This window comes from Salminus brasiliensis, chromosome 14 (genome assembly GCF_030463535.1).
Source record: "Salminus brasiliensis chromosome 14, fSalBra1.hap2, whole genome shotgun sequence".
In the NCBI taxonomy this organism is placed as follows: domain Eukaryota; kingdom Metazoa; phylum Chordata; class Actinopteri; order Characiformes; family Bryconidae; genus Salminus; species Salminus brasiliensis.
Window position 1 is genome coordinate 10,884,648 of NC_132891.1, and position 18,068 is coordinate 10,902,715.

General features: G+C 42.2%; 1 protein-coding gene across 2 annotated transcripts; it reads left to right on the forward strand.

Moving 5' to 3' along the window:
* Positions 1–930: 930 nt before the first annotated feature.
* her9 (hairy-related 9) lies at positions 931–2,803 on the forward strand. Of its 2 annotated transcripts, none has more exons than XM_072696686.1 (4): positions 931–1,291; positions 1,486–1,581; positions 1,697–1,784; positions 1,892–2,803. In XM_072696686.1, exons 1-4 carry the CDS (start codon positions 1,184–1,186, stop codon positions 2,485–2,487), a joined length of 888 nt encoding a protein of 295 aa, XP_072552787.1. In that variant the 5' UTR covers positions 931–1,183; the 3' UTR covers positions 2,488–2,803. The 2 variants fall into 2 exon arrangements, with proteins under 2 accessions (XP_072552787.1, XP_072552788.1); XM_072696687.1 differs by having other exon boundaries at positions 1,895–2,803.
* Positions 2,804–18,068: the final 15,265 nt, after the last annotated feature.

Sequence of the window (18,068 nt, forward strand, 5' to 3'; positions counted from 1 at the left end):
GATTATGGTGGTCTAAGTTATTAAGTCACACTTAGTTGTATAGCTAAGCGTTTTAGAGGCTAATTGGCTAATTTACAATTATTGCATTCTGTTAAATAAGCCCTGCTTTATTAATATACAGTTCAGAATCAGTACAGAGGCTAATTGGCTATATTTACAACTATTGCATTCTCTTAAACCCTCGCTATGATTATTTCTAACTGCAATTAATGCCCCCTTCTCATTACATTATACATATATATAAATATATATATATATTCTCGTGAAAAGGTTGGCCTAACAGGCTAACAATTTTTGATCAGCATGCTAAACAAACGTATATTTTATAAACAAAAAATATATATTACTATATATTTAATGTATAATTGCAATAATTTTATTTTGCAAAAAAAATAAAATAAAATAAAAAACTCTGACCCAAAACAGTGATACCGAGTTGAGTTTGCTACATGACATATTGACACTGCCTCTCTGATGAAGACATGTTTGTGTACTATAAATACGGGAATGGGCGAGTCGCCCTGCTCTGAGTGATGCATGCACAGAACATCACGCACAGGCATTTTAAATCAAGAAGAAACTTGAGGAAGAACGAAAGACAGAAAAAAGGGCAGCCGTGCAGCCGTGCAGCCGTGCAGCCCAGAGCCAGCGCATTCCCTCAGTTCCCCTTATCGCTGCACGCTCAGACCGACTGCACCCGCCGCTTTTGTTGTTCGTCCCTCCAGGGCTGATTGAGCAGCGCGTGACTGACAGCCCGCGGGGGTGTTGTCCAATCAGCGGTCGGCCCGCGCCCGGTGGGTGAGCCCGCGCGCCCATTGGCTGAGGCGAGTGTGGGAAAGAATGCAGAGCGGGTTTCACACGAGCTGGGGGAGCGCGCGCTCCGGCTATAAATACCGCCGGCGTGTGGCAACCGCGAGAGACTCCGCACTCACCCTCAGCAGCAGCAACAGCAGCAGCGCGCACACGCACACAGCCCTCCCTCTTTTCCTAACACGCACGCTCGTGCAGTCCGCGTGACACACATATATATACAGCTCTAACGGGTGGGGGACTCGCGCTCTCCCTCCCGTCTTAAAACAACAACAGACAGACGCTCGCGCTCTTCCAACGGAATATACAAACTTGGGTTGTTTTTCCTCACATTTTTTCAAGTTTTTCACCGGACCTACAGTTTGAGTACACCATGCCAGCTGACAGTATGGAGAAACAGACAGCATCTCCCATCGCCGGTGCCCCCGCGAGCGGATCCCATACACCGGACAAGCCAAAGAGTGCCAGCGAGCACAGAAAGGTAAACGCTGTTTCCACAAAAAAAAATGATGCATGCTATAAACTCAGTGCAGGAGTTAGGATATGAACGTTGTGTGAAGTTACAAGAGTTCTGCTGCTCCTACCGTGGCTCGTGCACCTAGAAACTCCTAAACAACTCTGCTAAAGCTGATTAGCTGTTCTTGTCATGCTAATCAATGCTGTTTCTTCCTGCAGTCTTCAAAGCCCATCATGGAAAAGCGGCGCAGGGCCAGGATCAACGAAAGCCTGGGCCAGCTGAAGACTCTCATCCTGGACGCTCTTAAAAAAGATGTAAGTGTTTGGTCTATAAATCAGCCTCGTTTACATGCACATGCGCGTGCATCACTAAATCAAGCCAAAAACGGGCATGCACGAGACTGACATGTTTGTTCCTCTTGTCCCACAGAGCTCCAGACACTCTAAACTAGAGAAAGCTGACATTCTGGAGATGACAGTGAAGCACCTCAGGAACATGCAGCGCGTGCAGATGACTGGTGAGTTTGTGTATGAATCAAACTTTTTTTCCCACGTGCACATTTCCTAATGCCCTCATATTTCTGTCCCCGCGTGCCACCTTAACACCTTATTGTCTCTCCCTCAGCAGCGATGTCAACAGACGCGGCCGTGATGAGCAAGTACCGCGCGGGATTTAACGAATGCGTGAACGAGGTGACGCGCTTCCTTTCCACCTGCGAAGGCGTGAACACCGAGGTGCGCTCGCGACTCTTGGGACACCTGTCTGCGTGCCTGGCGCAGGTGATGGCAGCCAGCGGCTACGCGCACCCGGCGCACGCGGCCCAGCAGGCACACGCTGCCGCCGCCGTGGCAGCCGCCGCCGCCGCGCAGCCCCTGCACGCGCAGCTGCCCGCCGGAGCCAAGCTCGGGGGCCCGTCCGAGGCAGCGTCGCCCAAAGTGTTCGGCGGCTTCCAGCTCGTGCCGGCTACGGACGGACAGTTTGCCTTCCTCGTGCCGAGCCCCGCAGCTTTCGGCTCCGCCACAGCGCCCGTCATCCCACTCTACGCCAACGCGGGCCTGCCGCTGGCCGTCAGCGCTGGACCCGTGCACGCCAGTTCCGCGCCCCCAGCTGCCTCTCCTGTGCAGGGCATGACCTGCTTCACCGGCGCGGCCAGGACCGCCAGCCCCGTCGGAGTGAGCGCAGGGCCCGAAAGCAGCGAGCCTGTGTGGCGCCCCTGGTAGAGCCGTTGGGGCCTGCAGTTCACCCCTCATGGACAGTATCCACATTGAGTTCCGTTTTATGGGACCGTGAATTTACCCCTTTTTCTTCTGGTTGTTGGTTCATGTTGAAATGTTCGTTAGTTCGTTTCCAATATTTGGAGTTTTTCTATAAACATGATGTTGATTTTAGAGAAAAAGAGGAAAAACACTCGGAAGTACTTTTTTTATATAAGATGGTTTAGTTTTGTACAAAGTTTGTAAAGGATTGTTACAAGCCAAAGTGTTGTCATGTTCTGATTTCTATGTTTAATGCTGAATAAATCTAAATAACGAAAAACGTCCATGTCTTTGTATTTCATTCGCAGCTTGGATAAAAGGGGAATTCCACAAATCTCAAAAAAAAAAAAAAAAATCTGCATAATTCAGTGGTTGGGATGGAAACAAAGCCATTCAGTGTGGGTTAACGTGAAATGGCTCATTGTAGAGAAACTACTGGCTCAAATCCACCAGTTTTCAAACGTCCTGCATAATTCAGCAGTTGACATGTAAACACTCAGTGGGTTAATGTGAAATGGTCAATAGTAGAGAAACCTACTGGGTCAGATGTGTTAGGTGAAGGTAGATAGAGGAACTAGGAGTCTTTATTCACTTGTATTTATCATCCAACATGGCCAGTGAACCTACATGAGTGCTCATGGGTTTTGCTATGTAGTGTTGCTAACAGTAAAATAATGGTAAACCTCATTTTTTCTCTGCAGAATATTTTACATTACTACATTCTGCCTGTACGCAGTAAATTTCCCGGTGTTAAATCTGCACTTTCACAGTGTTTAACACCTTTGCTAGCCTTACTGCTCCTCGTAGATTTTAAATAACAGCACTATAACTGTTGTCAATATGTCACCGGCATCAGACAACATAAGCTATCTGTGAGTGTTTTGTGTGCAGAGGATTTCACACCAGACTACTCTGAATAACTTTGTTTACATCTGTACCGTTTCATTATGCAGGTGGCATTCCCCTTTACCACAGATTAGCCTTCTACTAGCTATGAGGAAACGATGATATGAAAATAGAAAACTGCACGTAAACCCAGTCAGATCTGTTTTCACTAGTTTGCTCTTTTTCTAAGTCCAAATCGGACCTGAACTTTAACTGTTTTGATAAAAGGCTCATGTGAGGCCCGTTTTGTCGTCTAACTAGCATCAATCAACGAAACCAGTGTTCTCTTCTCTCTTCTTGTTTTCTTCTTTTTCCAGTAATTGAAAAATTGAAGGGGATTCTCATCCTGTTTCCCATGAGATCTGTGAGACGTTTTGGGTTCTAGGCATTACTCTGGAAAGTACACTTTAGCCGTTATTTGGTTTAAAGATTGCCTGGCCGAATATGAAGGGATCCTCTTTAACCCTTTTCTGTGAGACAATGCTTTATTCAAGCTACTTATAATAATAATAATAATAATAATAATAATAATAATAATTTCCTAAACAAACATTTTTCTACATTTATGGCATTTGTCTGATGCTCTTCTCCAGAGTTACTTTCATTTGAGTCATATTACACAGGTAGGTAAATGTAGCATTAGGAGTTTTGCCAAAGGACTCTTATTGGTGTAGTGTGGTGTGCTCGCTCAGCAAGGAAATCCAACGGTAAACTCTTCAAAATTAAGGTGCTACTAAAGGTTTTTTGAGTGATGCCATATAAGAACATTTTTTGTGTCCATTTGAACATTTGAACTTTACATTGACTTCTTTAAATATTTAAAATGTTCTTAAGGCATACTAGTGAGCATCTTTTTCAAAAAAAAAAAATTAAATCAAATATGGCTCTTTTATTTGACTTGCTTAAACATTTTAGCACCTTAAGCGCTAAAGCTAAAGCTAAAGCTAAAGTAAGTGTGTAGTCTTCCCGAAGGTGGTGTTGCTGCCCACTACAATACAACAACCAGTACAGACAACAGAGCAAAATCACTCGCAGTTCAGCCAGAGCTCTGTGTTAGCTGTAAATGCTAATTCGCTAAACAGCTTTAGCTACAGAGGTCTATATGGAGATTAGCTACTTGTTGCAACATCGCCTCCTAGCTGTTTGCTGTAGAACTGGGATTCGTAGCAACCAGGCAGCGGGCGTGTCTCTCTCTCTCTCTCTCTCTCTCTCTCTCTCTCTCTCTCTCTCTCTCTCTCTCTCTCTCTCTCTCTGAGTGGGCGTGGTCACATGCTAGCCTTGCCACCCTCTCAGCAGCCCCCTTGCGCTCAGATTAGGTTACACCTCCATGCCCGCCTGTCACCGGGGTCCCCACTTAGTGGCTCACTTCACACATCAAATTAGTCCCAGGAAGGTTTCAGCATGAGACACTTCTGAGCTCCCAGAGACCCCCGTATACTTTGTTATTAATAACCCCCTCAGTCTAGGAGGATTGGGCGCGTTATTATTAGCCTACAAGTCCTCGAGCGTCTTGCAAGGAGAGAAAAAAGGGGAACCGGGCCAGTGAACACAGAAGAAAGCTCTCTTTTGCACAGTTGTGTAAGCGAGGCAGTAGCTGGCAGTGTGTGGGCTCCGCGGCTTCTCCTCTGCCTGCGTGTCTGAGTTAAGAGTTCAGAGATGCCGTTGTGGTGCTGAGGTCGTGAGAACCGAGTGAACTGGAGTGCTTGCGGCCAGGCAGAGCGCCAGTCAGTAAATCCCCGCTGGCAGCCCGGGGCGCGCTCTGGCGCTCTGGGGAGGGGCGGAGGAGCACGCGCGCGCGGCCCGCCAAGGAGCGAGCCTGGAGCCAGAGGAGCCAGAGGATAATAATTACAAGAGCCACTGGCCAAATCCAGAACACACACACACGCACTCACTCACGCACAGTCAAACTCACACACACACACACATACACTGGAGCTTTTACTCCAAATCGAGTGCGCGAGCACATATCCATACACGCGCACTCATAAGCATAGGCGCAAAGATACACATATACATATAGGGTAACTATGCACGTGCGCACACACACACACACACACACACACACACACATACACACACTCACAACTCGCGCAGGCTGGCACGCTGACACTTTACAGTCCGGCTTTCCACGCCTCGCGCGTTCACACGCCCACGCTCACACACTGTTCCTCATCTGATTGCTTGATGGTCTGGTTACAGCGGGCTGTTTCTTTCACACAGTAACGGCGAGGCCAAACACGTCCTCTCGTGCTATTATTGCACCCAAACAAATCTAAAAAGAAAAGGGGGGAAAAGGGGAACCGGGCGAAGGCGGGAATCCTCTGCATGGTAATGAGTTGGGTTCGATTTCCCCTGGGACGTGGCTTTGTGCTGGGGGTCCGGGTCACAGATCCTAACGGGCTAATTCATTCCCGCACGCAGCGCGCAGGAATTGCGCGGGAAACCAACAGATAACAGACGAGAGAGAGGCTTTATGCTCCTCAGCACTGACCATTCAGAAGGTCAGTGTCGCACACATTAAGCACGTGATGGTTCTGAGATAAACCGTAGCTGTGTCCGAAACGGGGCCATGGTCACTGTGTAGTGCACTGCTTCGGGGTTCTGCCATGTAGTAGAGGCGACCGAAAACGTAGTGCTGAATTTTTAGTGCACTGTAACAATCCCACAATGCACCGTAAAATATAGTGGACAAAGGAGGTACACTAAAGGACATGGAATACCTCTAATCCATTGAGGTACTGGATTGAAGGTTCGCGCACAGCGTCTCTGAGGAAGACCAACGTCCAAAGTTTTTGTGAGCTCACACACACACAACCTGTCCATAGTTTTTCACTACCTACTGATCTGTACAGTGATCTGGATTTAGGTGTATATATATATATATTTATTTATATTTTTATTTATATAGCCATTTAGTTTATAGCCAGATTTTGTGGAGTGCCACAGGGCTTAATTTTAGGGCCTATAAAGCTTTAAAGGTTTTTTATATTAATCAGGTTAATGCAGACATTCTGTTCCAGACAAGAGAAGCAGATTATGCCAGAACAGTGTGGTATGCTAGTTAAAATTAAAGTAGGTCTATATTTTCTATTTTATTGAAGCTTTTTTTTTTTAGTATTTGTACATTTTAATGGACCGTTTTGGAAAAAAAATGTTTTGTCATTTCCACGGTAATGTTCTGTGGTTAAGTCAGTATGACACTTTAAATCATGTGTGTGCTTTACTCTCTTATGCATATATATTATACATATTACAAGCAGAATATGGTGTACTGTATTTCAATCTTTACAGTATGGCTGCTGTTACAGTATTATAACAGTGTTGTAAAGCATAAAGATGCTACAAAGGGCAATTTCTAAATCACTTTTTAGATTTTAAAAATGTTTTATTGTATATAGTAGAGTTTCAGTAATGATAGTATGATACTTTGAGTCACTTGAATCACAGTGTTCATCAAAACGTAGGCCTACAATATAATCAGCTATGTACTGAAAGTTCTTATCAGTAGGAGGACTTTTGTTTCCACTGGAATTTTATTTAATTTAGTCACTTTTTAATCATGTAAATATTGAAAGTGTAGTTGAGCTGCATTTAATATCTGTGAACCATTCAAAATGAGATTGTTCCTTTAGTGTTGTTGCTCCTGGCATCCTCTATTTGCATACTGTTTTGCTTGTAGTTATTTTACTCACCCTGTTAATGTTGTCCTTCCCCCAGCGTACCTTCCTTTGTGTGTGAAGTTTTCTGATACTCTTTGGTTAACCACCAAACTTTGTTGTTGTTGGCTGGTAAGAGCAAGTCAGCATGTCCCGCTGCTACTTGTTGGTTCACAACATCATGTGGACAGTTTTGTGGAGCCACTTTACATAAGATTTCTAAGCAAATTTAATATTTAATGTCTTTCCATTGTAGAGTTAATTAATTAATTAAAAATTAGCATTTTTGTTAAAGATAACTTTTTAATATTAGCATTATTTTGTAATGCTATCAACCTAATCTAAAGAGAAAAGTGGGGAAAAGGGAGCTGAGCAAAGGCGGGAATCTTTCGCATGTAAATGAGTAGGGTTCGATTTCCCCTGGGACGTGGCATTGTGCTGAGGGTCCAGGTCCCAAATTCTAATGGTATAATTGATTTCTGCACTCAGCTTGCAGGATTTTAACATTAGCATTGTAGTTAGTTAGCCTGTTAGCTTTTTAAAGCCTTTAAGGTTAGCTTGTTTAAAGTTTAATGAGACCTGTTGGTGTGTTGAACAACTGAAAGAAAATAACTGTTTTGCTTTATTACACAAATCATATGAAATGATTCTATAAGGATAAGAAGAAATGTACTTATTGTAAAGTAATATTTATAAATTCAGAAAGATTCTGAAAAGTAGGTGGTTACAGTAAAATCCTGCTGCCAACATATAGTCCTTGTTTAGCCCTTAACTATTATCATTCGCCAAAATAATTCTTTAGGGAGCAAAAGTAGGGTTCTAGCTTTTAGCACCTTTATTTCAAGTATGAGATAAATGAGGGGAAAGGGTACTAGCAGAGTCTGATTTGGAGACTACTAAGGTTAGATCCATCCACATACAGTATAGTGGTTTCCAAGTGAGAATGGGCAGCGAACGTAACATCGAGAGCTGGAGTTTATGCTGTCCACAGCGGCTTCAAACATATATTTAACACCAAAAAAAGTCTTGCAAGGCAAAGTGCTGTTTATACAAATACACACTCATCTCTTAGGAAAGAGACCAAGCCAGTTGCTGGAAATGACTTGGCCGCCATGTCTCCCACACCGCATTAGCTTTCACATGGAGCTTGGTCTAAATTTGTCTGGACTCTCATTCTCGTGGATGAGAGGAAATGCTCCACATGCTTAGGTATGGAAGCTGGAGGAGAAAGATGGGGGCGAGGGGCGAGGGGTGCTGGGTTCCGGAAAAACAGCAGAAGTGACTGACACTCCCTCTCTTAGCACCTGCTACTGAAGAAGCTGTGTGAGGCCAGCAGAACACTCTTAAAAATAAAGGTTCCTGTGTTGGGTGCCTCAAACTTTAAAAGGTACATTTCATCTAGATTTTTTTTTTTTAAAGAACCATCCACTAAAAAAGGACACTGAAATGTAGTTCACTACAAATACTCAAAGCTTATTATGTAAGAGAATTGCCAATAGGTCTTCAGATATATCGTCCCCATTTGTCATATGTGTAATACTGATGATTTGGGTTCTTTAAAGCTGAAAATGATATGTTGCATTTTAGTTCAGGGTCGCTGACATAACTGACATGGAACTAAAACAAGTGCTGCCCTAATAAGACTACATAAAAGCTAAATATATCTTTTATGACAACTGACATAAAGCTCCATAGGCAAAGCTAATTCCATCATTTGTTAGTTTTATATTTCAGTTGTCGTTAAAAACGTACATATAGGTGTATGTATATACATACATGTATGTGTGCTGCCTTTCAGTCGTGCTATCTCTAAAATTATACAGACATGTCACAACAGATTGGGAAGATTTGTGAACACACATCTGATTTTATCAATGTCGTATGACATTCTAAAGAAATAAGCAACAAAAGACAGCGCATTACTGTAGTTCTGTAATGATGCAAAGCCCAGTGAAATCACTGTAATGCACGGCCTGGAAAATGAAAAAAAACTTGCTGCATTAAGCCATATTATATCTTACACTTAGTACAGACCTTGCAATATTAGTGGCAGAGAGACATTCATATTTATTTGTAACCTAGCAACAACCACAAAACCCTAAAACAGCCAACTTAGAACTGACTAGTAACAAGTCTGACTAATAGAACTATGACCGATAACACTGTGTCCTAACAACATGCGGCAACAACGCCACCAAAACACCCCCATTACAAATTATGAAAGAACAGAGAGCTGGATGACCCTTCCTCTGCATTCAAATACAGCACAACTTGCCAACAGATTGGAACAATTGTTTTTAGTTTCTTGATCAGTTTTTGTTTGATCATTATAAAACTACAAAACTATGATAATAAAATGAATAAAACTGTGGTACAATCTCAACAATACATTTGAGGCCGTGCTCTTCTGTGAGACATTGGCACTGGGGACACCCTAGTGTTAATATCTTATGGTCTAGCATTCTCATCTTTTTAATGTATTAGCAGATTAATCACACTATTTTTAAATAAATAGCTCAACTAAATTGACTAAAGCAGCTAACAGTAAACAGAATGATAGTCCCATTTTAGCCCATTGCTAATTGCTGACTGTTGTTAGCTACATTCACTTTTTCGACAGAGTTTATCAAAAGAGCCTGGAGACTGAGAGTCTGAGTGTGTGATAAGTTTTGGTGTGATTCAGTCAACGCATTCGGTAAACTTGTTAAAAAATTTCCCTCATTTGCAAAACACTGCACATTCATTCAAGTAGTAAACTGTCCTTTTCACCCTAGGGCTCTTTCTGATTTTGACACCCTGCTCTACGGGACTGCCCCTGGTATTAATAGCTGTCAGGGCTGTCTCTCCCTAGGAGCAAGAGTGGACCAAGAGTGTGTTCATCCTCGCAGGAGGAAGATTCGTAAGGGCCGCGCTGCCCTCTCCGATCAGATATCACAGGCTAAGGAGCCGCTCGGCCTGCAAGTCATCCTCGCTTGTCTGCAGGACATATTTTTTAGGACAGGTCCTGCTCTTCAGAATGTTCTCTCATTTCAAGGCACAGGGTCGATCACTTTAAGCCTTTGCAAATGGTGCAGATTCCTTTGGGTGAAAGTATGGACCACCCCTTACACCCCTTACACCCCCTCCACCCCAACACACAGACACACACACGCAAATATTCAGACAGATGAGAGATCCCATTATATATATATACTTCAATCACCTTGGTGGCCTTCAAGGAGACTGGTTTTAAATTTAGATGCACTTATCATTGACATATTTACTCCTTCCAAAGACACTCGTCCAGGTGGACTTCGCTTGTCAGCAGTTTCACTTGATAGACAGAGAGGTCAGACTCATATATAGAATGAAATGCAGGGCATTATTAGTGCTATGTAGGGTCTGTTTTAAGGCTGGATTTTTAAAGGGGCAGTATTCTAGATCTTTCTGCATTTTATCATTTATCATTGCTGGAGGTCCACTTAGGATGGTTTTATGAACCAAAAAAAATTAAAAAATTAATAACTATTATATTATATACATATAATTTATTTTAAAATAAGCTAAGTTTTTGTTACTGTAAATGATCTTGAATCTAATTTGCTGGGATGAGGCACTCCTTAATTGGCACATTGGCACGGGCGGGATATACATATTAGGCAGGAATCAGTTCTTGAAGGTAATGTGTTAGAAGCAGGGAAAATGGGCAAGCAGAAAAGGCGGATTCCCAGCATGCAGTGGTTAGTACCCACCAAAAGTGGTCCAAAGAGTAACAACTGGTGAACCGGTGACAGGGTCATGAGCGCCCAAGGCTTATCGATGCGATCCATGGAGGCCCCACCTCACAACATACAAGACTAGCAAAGCATTTGCTGATTTTGTCTTGGTGCCAGATACCACAGGACACCTTCAGAGATCTTGGGTAGTCCATGCCTTGATGTTGTCAGAGCTCCACGGTGTGCCAGAGCTCCTTCCAGGCCCAACCTCACAACTTTCAGGACGTACAGGATGTGCTGCTAATGTTTTGGTGCTAGAAAGCAGAGGACACCTTCAGAGGTCAGGTGGAATCCATGGCTTGGTGTGTCAGAGCTGTTTTGGCAGCATGTCGGAACCTACACAATATTAGATATTAATGTTATGGCTGATTGGCACAAACATAGAAACTCTTTTAAAAACTGGAAACCTAAAACTATTCATCTTTCCTTGATATGCAAGCAACCAGTGTACTTACAATCAGTGTCTTTTTATCACACTAATCAAGGAAGAGACGATGAATGCCTCACAGCATCAAAGAAGCTTTCAGATTACATGAGAAACATTACACCGTTTCCAGTTGGTAACCGAAAAGTCAGGCAGAGGGCACAGTCTGTGGGTGCTCTAGCTATGAGTGTACAGTGATTTCCATCTCTGTAAGCTCAGTTCTCGCTGGCATTTCCCTTGTGTTCTGAGCACAGGCCTAACAAACTGTGCCATGATAGGCCTCAATTTAGAGCAGCTTTCTAGAGCTCGGGTAAGATCTTGTTGAGCAGCGAAGGTTAAATGACGTGTCTCATGGGTAACTGAAAGTATTTAACGAGTAAAGTGTGACACGCTCCTCATGTGAAGCGTTCTCAGGCTGGCACGATGTGCTCTGGGTTCAGCGGAAGGGCACGCTCTGTGGGAGTGGGAAGTGAGCCCCTGCATGGGCGGTGAATCAGCCACCGTCTCACCACAAGCCCTGACATGCCCCAGATAGACACCTGAGAGCAACTGCTCACTGCTCTGACTCATGTCAGTCTGTGCATATGTGTGTGCGCATGCTGGTTTGTCTTGGGAGTGTGTGTCCATTCTTTGTGTTTTCTCCATACAGGATCTTCGCTCCACTGTTAGTCAACACCCTGGAAACAAAGCAACAAAGGGGCAATCTTTAACAATAACGTAAAGCGGGTGGTGTGGGAACGTTTCGCTGGCTGACGTGGAGATCTCTTGGAAGCAACACTGCAGAATTAGGAATTAAGAAGTAATGCATCAGATTTAATGCGTCAGATTAATTAGCCTGGTCAGATTTACCTGATTTGAAGTGAAATTATTACTGAAAAAACATGGAAAAAAATTATATATGGAGTTGCATCAATTACAGTTTAATTTTGTAAGTCCTCTGGCATTGAGGACCACCTCAAACTGCTCTTTTTATATTTGTAACATTTTCTCAAAATGAACTGCTTCCTACACCTTTTCACTGCTGTCAATACAGCCATGTTTGTAACAGAGATGAGTATGAAGAATCTAAACTTAAAGTAAGGGTTCTTCACCATTGTAAAGGTTCTTCAGGTTCACTCTATTACAAACAAGGGTCTTTATGGAACCAGCAGTGGTTCTTCTGTGGAATTGCTCTAATAAGCATTTTTTTACAGCTTATTTTGTAAGATTGCATTCCCAACACAGTTCCCAATACATCTCCTCAATGGTGTTTAAATCTGGTGATTGTGTTACCTTGGTGTAAACCCACTCCATCACTTGCTGAATAGTGTAGCATCTTGCATTATCTTGCTGGCAAAGTAAAGGTCATTTTATGGTTATTCAGCGACAAAGAAGGCTTTCAAACACATATGAATATTACTATATGATATATATGGCACTAGCAATAGAAATAGTCACCTAAGCAAATTGTTTAGTGCCTAAATAAACAGCTTTTTCAATATCATTTTCTCAGGTAGCTAAGACTACTGGACAGACCTGTATGTACATAAATCAAAACATTTGAATCTATTCCCTTGTTTGGCTTATAGCATTTTAGCCCTGCCAATTATGTAGAAGTGTTTCAGAGCAGATGCATAATACAAAACCACCAATCAGAACAGACAGTTAAAAATGGTAATGAAAACATTATCTTTGACTGCCAGTACATATTACACCCACACTTAGCAAAACTCAGCAAAAATATCATTGAAAAGATGCAACTGTGCTAATGTAAGATCTGCTGTTGTAAAATCAATAGCACTGATTTGATCATTACAGTGGCATCTGTCAAAATGTGGTATATACAATGTTAGACAGCAAGTAAACTGTCGGCTCTTGAAGTTTGTGCTTTGTAAGAGGACAAATGGGCAAGAGTAAGAATCTGAGTCACAACTGTTATGGCTAGACAACTGGGTGAGAACATCTCAGAAACATCAGGCAGGTCTTGTGGGGTGTTTCTGGTATGCAGTGGTCAGTACCAAACAAAAGTCCGGGAAGGGATAACGAGAAAAGGCGACAGGGTCATGAGTGCTCAAGGCTTGGTGTTGCAATCCATGAAGGCACCACCTCACAACTTACAGCACTTAAAGGATCTGCTGCCAGATACCACAGAATGCTTTCTGATGTCTTTGGGGTTCATGGCTTGACAAGTCAGAGCTGTTTTGGGGGTAATTCAATTCAGTTCAATTAAACTCAAATATATTTCTATAGCGCTTTTCATAACGAATGTTGTCACAAAGCGAAAACAGTCTCAAAGGGCCCTGCACAATATTAGGCTGATGGTTTTAATGTTATGGCTGATTGGATTGAACCTAGAGGAACCTAGATAATGGTAATGTAGATGCTTAGGGGCAGACTTTTAATGTAATGTTAACATTTTCTTTAGAAAATTCATAAATGTTTATTAATCTTGAGATGTTGGGGCAGTACAGTGTAAATAGCAGCTTGCATTTGCTAATTATGAGTGAAAAAGGTAAGCAAAACATGATAAATACAGAGATACAAAGTTGAGTTCTGACACTGACAATATTTTACTCATGTGACAATGATGTGCACGTGAGTCAAGCTAGTCTGTAAATTCAAAGCACATTTTCTTTCAGTGCAGACTCCAAAAACCTCTCAAAAACTGAACGAAAAGCACATGCTGCACATCCATATGTCTCCAGCAATCCATGCTTGGGCTGAAATCTGTTAAAACACCATGTGTGCATGTCTGTGGTGGATTAAGTGTGTGAGGTTTGGCCCGCGTGTGAGAGACTCGTGCGTTGCTTCATTTGATCCAGACGTGTGCCTCATTGTCCTTATACAGGATGTCCTGGTGTCTGCACCACACACGGTTGCTAGGGTGGGTGAGCGTGTATGCACGTGAGTATGTGTGTGTGAGTGTGTGTGTGTGTGTGTCGTGAGGGAGAGGGAGAGAGAGAGAGCCAAAGACGGACACCAAAGAGACAAATCCCCTCACCAGATGTTACCAGCTTTTGAAAAGGTGCCATCGCTTTCATGCCTCGCACTGTTCCTTCCCTCCCCGTGTCAAAAGATCAACTTGTTTTTCTTCCTCTCTTTATCAAGCAGTGTCCCAACATGTGGCCCTGGGACCTAAACGACGCTGCCTCTGACCGTCCCGGCTCTGGAGAGGGCGTGGACCGCCTGCATTGGCAAGGCTTCAGGTTATGAGCGCTCTCCTCGCTCTCCTTTATGCTCTCTTGCTTCTCATTTTTATGCAGTGGGAAGGTAAACTCTTCCTATTTGTCTTTCACTTCCCAGGCTAACTGTGGAGCGGAGTGGCGGCCACTTGATGGTTTTATTGCTTCGATTCTCATGCGTGAAACAGCAGAGCTAAGTGTCAATAAGTGGACGGCCTCCCTCCAAACAAAAGGCCTCTGGTGAATGGCAGGAGAGAGATGAGAGCACAGCTGGGCACACACACACACACACACACACACACACACACACACAGACGCACATACACATAGAGACACTTTTCAAAATTGCATGTTCCTGGAAGCAAGAAGACAAACAATACAATTATAAAATGACTAAGGGACTTAAACCTGCTTTTAACTCTTCTAGCTACTAATCTAGAGGCTAATCTTTTGTTTGTACTATAATATTTTGCCTTAAAATAGGTTTCAGAGTGAAGGATTATGGGTTTCTTTCATCACATTAGCAAAATTACATTGTAACAAAACCTCAAGCTCACTTTTGGTGGTTTAAATATAATTATTTAGTTACAATTCATGATGAATAGAACAATAGAAATTCCCCCAAAAATGACTCTGAATTCAATCTATATACATGATCTATTGTGAAAGCTAATGCACTAATTATAGGCCTACTAATATGTACCATGTTTTTTTTTTTTACATCTTTAATTTAAAGGTTATATAAAATGTAAGAGGTTTCGGATACACAGGATTTAGCCTTGTCATTCATGACTTTTTTTTACTCATCAAGCATTCAATCTACCCCTATCTTCACAAAGCACTAATGTATATTTATCTCCGCAATCCCGATCCTCTATTCTGTGTGTTTGTGAGAATGGATGGTGATAGGGTCCATATGTGAGAGCAAACACTCACCATTTCAGGCATCACACTTCTTCCCCCAGCACAGACGGATCACCTGTCCAGCAGCAAGCTTCTTGTTGGGCTGAAAACAACCTCCAGAGCTAGTGAGATGGGACCGTGAACAATTCGGAGTGGCAGATAAGATTAGTCATGTAAACATGCACCACCAACTCAGGTGAACGGCCTCTTATTCAGATCTCCTCTACAAGAACGTACATTTTACCATCACATACATTTTAAACATCACCACAAAACTTTTTCTTTTAGTAAAAAAAACAAAAAAAAAACTCAAAACAGATGCTTTCTGCATTGTTTAAACATTTCACAGCTACAATTATACACTTTTCAGAAAATCTGTTTGCAAATAGTTGAGAAGTATCAGAGGCTCATTATGCTCGAACATACGGTTATAATAAGTCAAGTTTATCTGTTATTTGCTCAACATGTCGGGACATTCATGCATTGAAATTCTTGTGGTGAAGCTCAGGTAATTACTGTACTCTGTACTGTAATGAAGCACTAAATGTACTAAATATACAGAGCAAGTCCTTATGGAACTCTATTCTATGTACAAAATATATTAGATAAAAAGGTACACCTAAAAAATCTGCAATTTATATATAAATATATGTGTGTAAATATATATGAATATATTTATATATTTAGAGAGAGAGAGAGAGAGAGAGAGAGAGAAAGAGAGAGAGACCATCAGCCATAACATCAGCATACCATTTTCGTCCCACACAGTGGCAAACAGTCAGTTCATGAAGATGATGTGGTAAACATCAAACAGGTCTTCAGGTCTTTTGTTTCTGGTATGCAGTGGTCAGTATCTACCAAACATGGTCCAAGAAAGGGCGAAAGGGTCAAGGGCACCTTAGGCTCACTGATATATCCATGTAGGCCCCACCTCTGAACTTACAGGACTTTTGTTAGTCTGCTGCTAATATCTTGGTGCCAGATATCCCAGGACACCTTCAGAGGTCTTGTGGAGTCCATGCCTCGAATGGTTTGGTCTGTTGTGGTGGCAATACTCAATATTATGCACTCCAGTATTAATCTCTTTTACTCCACAGAACCAACTGTGGTTCCTGCCTTTTTTCCACCACTGTTATAACTTAGAAACAACTCAGCCGGTTTGCACTGCTTTCCAGTTAGAAATCTTTAGGATATAGTAAAAGTCACAGAGCACGAGGGGTTAAATTAGCTTAAGAAGTGTAATGAATAAAATAGCTTGTCATATATCACAGATGTTTTCTCCATTACAAAATACAGAAACTACTAAAGGCCTAAGAAATACTTGGAATGCTTGATTTGCCGATTGACTATTGGCTATTTGTATATTATATAAAAGTAAATGTCTGGTAGTGGTGGACAGTATGACTACATGTATTGTTATTGTGATGCATTCCACCACGGTATTTCACACTATGCTTTCTGGACATACTATGACATACTACTTAGTAACTACAGGGACTTCTGTACAAATTGGTGGAGCTATTCTTTGATAAGAGAAGTTTGTAATACCACTTTTGGCCCGCCGGCGGTCCAAAGGCTGTTTAAGGGGTCAACTGGATTCAATGCAGCTAAATAAAATCATTTGTGGTCCAAGAAAGGGCAACTGGCAGCAGGGTCATGGGCACCGAGCGTTGATTCGATTTGTGTAGGCCCCACCTACACGTTTCTGATGTTATTTTTAGGTGTGACACCACTGTTTCTTTTTCCCCATTTCAACTCATCATATAATATGCATAATATGTGAAGAACTGTCCAGTAGCTTCTCAGTGTCCTGATCCTGCCTTGTTCTATCAGTGTTAACAAAACAGTAATTGTGCATTAAAACATTTTCCTCATGTCTAAGTCATTTTAGTCACATTAATCCGGGGGTGTGATTCACCACACTTAATACACACACAGATGCCGGCTGAGCGCTCTACTCTCTTTCTTGCTCTGAGTCACCACAAACCTCAGTGTCTCTATAAGCCTTCCTGGAAATGCCTTATAAAACACAAACAAAAATCTGACTTCTGATCTCAGCTGAAGTGCATTTTGGGTAGCCTATGCCAAGAAGTATCATGTGTGTTTTATCTAAACATGTATTTATGTGAAAACATTTTTTTTATTACATGTTATTACAGATGTGAATTACAGCAGTAATAAAACATCTATTACAAATAACTGTATGTTTATATACACTACAAATCATTGCTGTTGCGCAATGATTTTATCCCCCCCAAAAAAAAGAAACATCAAGGCAAGATTAAAGTTTGCCAGTGAACAACTAAGACAAAGAGCAGGACCTCTGGAACAAGGTGCTTTGGACAGATGAATCTTGACACCTTTGCCCCAATGTTTTTTCGACACGTTTCCTCCTTGCACCCCTTCCATGAAAATAAAACTTGTGCAGTTTCTTACTGATGGTAAGAATGCACTGTATTGTACTTTGACTCTTTGATATTAATTGTGACAGGAGCTACAGTCACTGGTGACATTTTAGGATTATTGGAGGCTCCTGTAGACATGTTGTGGTCTGCTCTTGGGTTCAACTTGCTATGATGGCCTGATCTGGCCACATTGGCATTAATTTGCAGACAGCAGAATGCCTGATTTCTAACTGTTCTGAGATCTTTTAAATCCCTTTTCAGACTCTGCATCTACAACCTTCATTGCAAAGGCCTCAGAAAGCTCTATGGATCTGGCCATGGTGATTCCACTCACTTCAACAATCAAGAGTAAACCA

What these genes read in the sequence shown, in the direction of transcription:
- her9 (XM_072696686.1), top strand. Translation starts at nt 1,184, where the DNA reads ATGCCAGCTGACAGTATGGAGAAACAGACAGCATCTCCCATCGCCGGT. An exon ending in GTGCCAGCGAGCACAGAAAG is followed by an intron (nt 1,292 to 1,485) that starts GTAAACGCTGTT and finishes TTCTTCCTGCAG; the next exon opens with TCTTCAAAGCCCATCATGGA. An exon ending in GCAGCGCGTGCAGATGACTG is followed by an intron (nt 1,785 to 1,891) that starts GTGAGTTTGTGT and finishes TCTCTCCCTCAG; the next exon opens with CAGCGATGTCAACAGACGCG.